Raw genomic sequence first — 6,552 nt, 5'->3', positions numbered from 1 at the left:
GGTGCTGGGGGATTGAACCGTGGTCCCTCTGCTTTAGCTAAGCTTGTTCCAAGTAGGTGCTTTAGACCACTGAGCCATCTCACCAGCCCGATAACCTTACTTTGACCTGAGCTCAGATTTGGAGGTATTTGTGGGCTGGCATTATTCATGTGCATAATGTTGATTAGCTGTTGTTCATTAGTTACTTAATAAAACTTGAACAATCCATTGCAGGCAAATGGCAAGTATTTTAGGCATGAACATAAACATTTATATGGCACCATCACAGAAAATGTCCCGTGAGTACAGGGCCATTGCTGACTTTACACTAATGCTTGCTACCTCTGAGCTGGGTCAGACTTTAGATCTGTGTTTTCTCATGAGAAGAATATATTGATGTATCCACATTTTAGCTCAATTGATTCATGTATCAGCATAGTAGAAATATAATGAAATATTTATAGGAAAATCCTTCTGTGGAAATCATTGGCATGAACCAGACTTTGAGTATTATTGATCTTTATTGCACAACTTTACCAAACTCAGCAAGCTCAATATTGTTTTAATTTTTTTAATACTGAGCATAATTTTTTCTTTAGAACTATAAAGCTTAATGACTTTAAATGGGGATTTTTAAAAAAAAAATATTTTAGGGAAGGGTCTACAGGATATTCAGGCTTTCACTACTGGACTGGATCTGTAGTGATCCACTTTTTTTTGTCCGATCCGCCTGTTTACAGCCTCCTAGGAGCTGAGGTTACAGGCTTGCACCGCCACACCGTCTCAGTGCACCCCAGGGGCGGGGGCCAGCACAGCGGGCCCAGCGATAGAACCCCCGGCCCCTGTGCCTGCTTGCAAGCACTTTAATCCACTGAGCTATTTGGCTGGCCCTAAATGGGGAATATTAATCTTAGAAAAGACAAGCAAACAAAATTTTATGATCACATTGAGCAAAAATGGAAGTACTTCCCCAAGACATAAGGTGATGCAGATGTATGTCTTGCTCAGTGAAGAGCTCCTTGTAGTTTGCACCTTCGGAGACTGACAGACCTTATCTTGAGATATTAAGCCTTCACTGAGAGTAGAAAGCTAAGCTTTTCTCTTCCTTTTTGTCTTGTGAGAGCAAATCAGTGATGAATGGAACTGCTTTAATCCTTTTCTTAGTAAGCATATTCTGTTCTTATTGAGCTTAACCTTCATTAAGTAAGAAAGTAACGTTGTTTTCTTGATTGTTATTGGTTAAACGATTGGTAACTGAACCAAGGGCCTTGAACATAGAAGGCAATCAGTGTACCACTGATTTTTTAACTGCAGCCCCTTTCTTCATTTTTTAAAATGAGGTCATCTTGCTAAGTTCTAGGCTGCCTTGAACTTTTTAGCTCCTGCCTCAGCCTCCTGAGTAGCTGATGTTATAGGTGTGAGCTGTGGTTCCTGCCTGCTTGTGGTTTTTCTTCTTCTTTTTCTTTTCTTTTCTGGTACCGGGAATCAAACTCTAAGACCTCTCACTTGTCAGGCAGGCATTGTGTCTCTGAGCTATATGCCCAGACCCCTCTCATATTTTTTAAAAAGCTGCACTGCTGTGTAAGTTAAGTGCAATTCTTCTGATGTGCAAATTATCCTCACAGAGTAGGCAGCAAATACCACAGGTGGGTTGAGACCTAGCCAGAGAGTGCGTGGAGCTGGGCGTTCCAGCTTCATGTTCATTTTGGTAGTGAACTGCTTAGGAATCTGCTTAGGGGAGGCGTGTTAATTAATTCAGACTGCTTCCTGAGTGCCTGCCTTATCCCAGTTGTGAACTAGGATGCTAGGGATACAAAGATGAATACATTTCTCACCTCAGAAATCCCTTTATAAGAGGAAGGATTGGCATACAGCAGCTGTTTAGAATACACAGTGGGGCACAAGTGATAAGATAGGTGTAGGGTGCCACACCTGACCCAGAGACTCGGGTGCGAGGGATGCTCAGGAAGGCTTCGCAGAAGCAATGATGCCTGGGCCAGGTGCTTCGGGGCTCAGCGAGGAAAGACCAGAAGACACCAGGGTGCCAGGCAGGGGCTGGGCCTGCAGGTAAGCGTTTGCTGGAGCCGCAGGTGCTGGGCAGCGGTGCTGGCTGCTCGTGTTCCTTGATGCAGCCCTGCTCAGGACATTTTCATTGCTTTTTCTTTTCTTTTTTTCTTTCTTTCTTTTTTTTTTTTGGCGGAACCAGGGATTGAACTCAGGCCCTTGCGTTTGCCAGTGAAGTGCTTATTCTACTGAGCCATCTTCCCGGCCCCCTGTTGATAGGTTTTTGTCATAGCACCTTAACACTAGACATAAATATTTGACAGATACAGTTTAATATTAACACCAAACAAAAGTTTTTAAAGTTTATAAAAACTGTTTTGAAGTATAAGTTTTGTAAGGTACAGATTTAAGCACATAGTGGCACTTCCACAGATTTGTACCTTGAGCAGCTCCATACCAGCTGAAATGCAGAACATTTCTCCAGTTGCCTTGTCCTCGTGCCTTCCCGAAGCCTTCCTGACCATTCCTCATGTCACTCTTCTCACCCTGGAGCACCCACTCATCTTTGGATCATCGTAGGGTAGTGTTTTCCTCTTGTGTAGAGTCAACATCGAGCTTGGCTCCTGCACTCGGTGTGTGGCTGTGAGACTGGTCTGTGGGCGCGTCAGCCAGCTGCTCACTTGCTGCTTTGTAGACACCTGCAGGTCCCTGCAGATGCGCCCTGGTTCTTTTTCTGCTTCCCTGCTGCTTTATGTTTGGCTTATTTTTATTTTTTATTTGTTGGCTCTTATAGATGAAACGCTTAGGAATTTGTGTGCATTTTGTGGGCATGTTTCTATTTCTCTAGTAAGAGCAGACCAGCACCTCCCCATGGCTGCGCCTCCATCCTGTGTTTACACTGCCTTGGGGAAGCGGGCCTGGTCCTGCCAGGTGCGGTGGGCCTTTTCCACTTTAGCTGCTTCTTTAGTGCTCACTGTGGTTTTGATTGCTTTCTTGTTGGACTGTGATGTGCAGCATCAAGTCAAGCGTTTGTCAGCCATTTGTCCAGCTGCCTTTGTGAGGTGTCTATTTCTTGCTAGCTTTAAAATTGAGTTGTCTTACTTAAATGTTTAGCACAAATACTGAAATAAACATATGAGAATATTTAAAAAGCTACTGTTTGTAACCCTATGTACTTTTGTGGACTGTCTCTTTAGTTTTCCTTCTTAAAGAACAAATGGATAACTGAAATTTTCTGTTATCTGAAAGGCATTCTTGGAGTTTAAATATTTATTGCATTAAAATATCACCATCTAGTGGCCAAAGAATAGCATTATATACACTTTTCAAACGTAATGCTTGGTATAGCACACATAAATGTAATAAGTGTGTGTAAATCTGCACAGGAGTGTACGAGCACATAGCGTAACAATCCACACACCCACCATCTGCTTCAGAACCCCCTCCAAATGCTCTATCCCCCAAATGCCTTGTTACCTGGAGGTTTCTTCTCACCTCCATCATCTGTTTGTATTTATGATACATGGGATTGCAGGGGACCAGATTCTGGAGGATGGGCAGACTTTTTGGGTGTTCTGCCAAGTATTGTGAACCTGTAGTTCACCTTCACGTGAATACTGTTAATGTTTTATATTAATTTAGGGCCTTTTTATATGGAAGAGAAAACGAGGGAGATGGGCTTAGCTATCTAATATTTAAATCCTCCAAGATATATTTGCCAGTTTGAGTGAAGAAGGCAAAACAAAGCTGCCAATAATGGGCAGCTGTAGCTGCATTATCAGATGGCCAGACATTTTTGTTTGTAATTATGTAATTTCAGAAGAAACTGAACCTGAATGGATGATTTTTTATTTTAAGTATCATGTCCAATGAAGAAAGTAAAGCAGTTATAACATTTTGATAAAGCAAAAATAAATCATTAAGAGCTTCCATGGCACCTTAACGTGTACAGTACTGGTGAGCTGCTGTTCTTGTGAGTAACCTTAGCACTACCAATCAGGAGAGAGAACTAAGGCCAAGAATGAAGATGCCCTGTTTCTAAGAAAATTAAAAGGTACTTTGATTTAGAAATCATACCTAGATTTATAATTTATAATTTCTCTATTTTTCCATATTTACCTCTATATGTGAACTTTTTCACTGACTTATGACAATTAATAACTGTTTTGGGGTATGAGGTGTGGGGGGGAGATAGAGACAGAGAAAGATAGGAAAAGAATAGGAATAATGTTCGACACGTAAGAAGTCACTAAATTATAGCTATATTTGAATAATGAGGAAAATGTAAGACTTTAAGATACTTGTTTCTGGTGCCGGGGAGATAGCTCAGTAGAATAAGCAATAAGTGCTTGTCTGGCAAGTGCAAAGGCCTGAGTTGAATCCCTGGTTCCACCCAAAAAAAACAAAAACAAAACAAAATCTTGTTTCCTAGTTCTAGAAATACACTGAATGTCCTTTCGCCTCTTTAGTTATAATGGCATCTCTTCATTCTAGGATGCCTTGTTTTTCCTGAAGGATTTCTTCACAAGTCTTTCTACAGAAGTAGAACTGCTATTGACTCCAGATCCAGAAGGTATTTCACACAAGCAGTTTTAAAATTCCGTAACAAATATAGATGCCTTCGCTTAAGCTGGGCTTCAGTTCTGAGAGGCCCACTTTAAGTTGAACTGCTTTAAGTCACAATGGGCTCACGACATTTAATCTGCCAAGCATGCAGCTCAGCCACCGTAGGGCACTGGTCTTACACCTCTGCTGAGCTCAGGCTTGATGGAACTGCAGCTGCAGTTGCCTAGCCTGAGAAGAAAGATTGGCTGCGTTCTGATAGCCTGGGAAATGCTCGAGGGTCAGCATTTGGTGTGTGGTTTCTACGACTGCACACAGTCCTTCAACACGATTGTGAAGCTGGTGTTGCACCATCATTAAGTGGGGACTGTCTGTACTTACACTGACTTTGGTTGCTGTGAGTTCTTATTTATGTCTTTATTCCCAGGTATGTGTATCTTTTGTGTTTAGTAATTAATGCAAATACAAACATAATTTTATGTAAAACTTATAAACTTTTTATTTACTGAGATGTAGCAAGACAAGTTAAATCGATGATTTAAACTGCTGTTCTAAAGAAATATGACTGGGGGCCGGGGAGATGGCTCAGTAGGATAAGCGCTTGACTGACAAACAGAAGGATCTGAGTTCAATCCCCGGTTCCGCCAAAAAAAACCCCCCCCCCCCCCAAAAAAAAAAAAAAGAAAAAGAAATATGACTGAGTTTTCAAATGTGCATGTTCTATTTCAGTGAAAAAGTCTCCTGGATCTGACGTCACCTGCAGCTTGCCAAGGCACCTGAGCACCTCAAAAGAGCCAAATCTAGTTCTTTCTTTCCCTGGGCCAAAGCAGCCTCCCCAAAATGACAGTGCCAGTGCAGCAGAGGTGGCTAATGGCGTGGAAGAAAAGGAGTTCTCAGCTGAGGAAGCATCCTTCAGTGATCAGCCTGTGTTTTTTAGGTAAATAATTCAATTTTGAGTAGATGAAGTTATTTGGAATTTTGAGGATCACTCCATGATGAGTAAGTGTACTGGTAGTTGTGAGGTCGTATCAGCTTTTGACTTTGCCACATGGTTAACTAGATGACTGCGTGTGGTCCCCACCAAACTGGTAGCCTTCACTTATAGATGGGAGCCCAGCTCAGGCTCCCTCTGTCCATTGAATATGCAGCAGGAATTCTCTTTTCTTCCTGGATCTTCCTTTCTCCTCTTGCTCTGGTGCACTCTTCCCACATCACCATGCTGGTGTTCATTCCACCTCAAATGTAATGTCATCCTTTGCTTGTTTGCACACCTCAGCTTTGGCGTTCAGCCCTTCCCCAAATAGGAGTTTCCTTCCCGGGTTTTACTCCCTGCCTTCCTTGTCCCCACTGTATCCTTCCTGATCTTTCCTTCTTGGCCATGTGAGCGCTGTTGGAAGCCTGGATGTCCTAGCTGCTGCTGTCTGCTGTGATATTGCCCTGCTGCCTGGAGCTTTCCCTGTTTTCCAGACCTGGTCATTCTCCCTGTGTTTTTCCTTTCCCAGCCCTTGCTGGTAGGCCTGGGGTCTTGGCACTGGTGGAAAAGGGAGACAGAACAAATACCCTTTGGTGCATTGGACAGTTAGCCATCTTCCCTGGTTTTTGTATCCCTTCCCTGTTAGCATCCAGAGCTCCCTTTTCTGGGAGGGAGCTTTTCTGCCTTTCTCTCCAGCTTCTGAGGGAATGGTGGGAAGTGGTGGTGTAATCGTTTGAAAGTGTTGGCATGTTTTACGCATCTCCTATAGTGATGACAGTAGACGTAGAAAGACAATAGACTGTGAGAATGGGAAAGCCCTCAGGCTAATTTTTGGTGGTTCTAAACCTTTCACTCTAAAAGAATCACATCTTATTTGTTCACAGTGATCACTATATTTCTGTGAGAAATGTGTTTTGTAAAAACATTTACAAAGTAGCCATAATTTTATGACTTGCTAGGTAGCACGAAACAACTGCGTCTGTGCATGGCTGTCCCACTGGTGGGCACGGGATAGGCCCGGGGGTGGTACGAGC

At 42.8% G+C, this 6,552-nt stretch overlaps 1 protein-coding gene across 3 annotated transcripts in view; it reads left to right on the top strand.

The window, feature by feature from the left end:
* The window catches only part of Atg2b (autophagy related 2B), a 98,478-nt gene that overhangs the window by 82,829 nt on the left and 9,097 nt on the right, over positions 1-6,552 (top strand). For all 3 annotated transcript variants that reach the window (XM_023719612.1, XM_023719611.1, XM_004635179.2), the window contains 2 exons: positions 4,477-4,555; positions 5,275-5,482. In XM_023719612.1, coding sequence (XP_023575380.1) covers positions 4,477-4,555; positions 5,275-5,482 — 287 coding nt within the window. The remainder of the gene's footprint in view (positions 1-4,476; positions 4,556-5,274; positions 5,483-6,552) is intronic.

This window comes from Octodon degus, unplaced genomic scaffold (assembly GCF_000260255.1).
Source record: "Octodon degus isolate 3935 unplaced genomic scaffold, OctDeg1.0 scaffold00070, whole genome shotgun sequence".
Classification (NCBI taxonomy): Eukaryota; Metazoa; Chordata; class Mammalia; order Rodentia; family Octodontidae; genus Octodon; species Octodon degus.
Note: the sequence above shows the minus strand (reverse complement) of the source record. Positions and strands in the feature narration are given on the sequence as shown.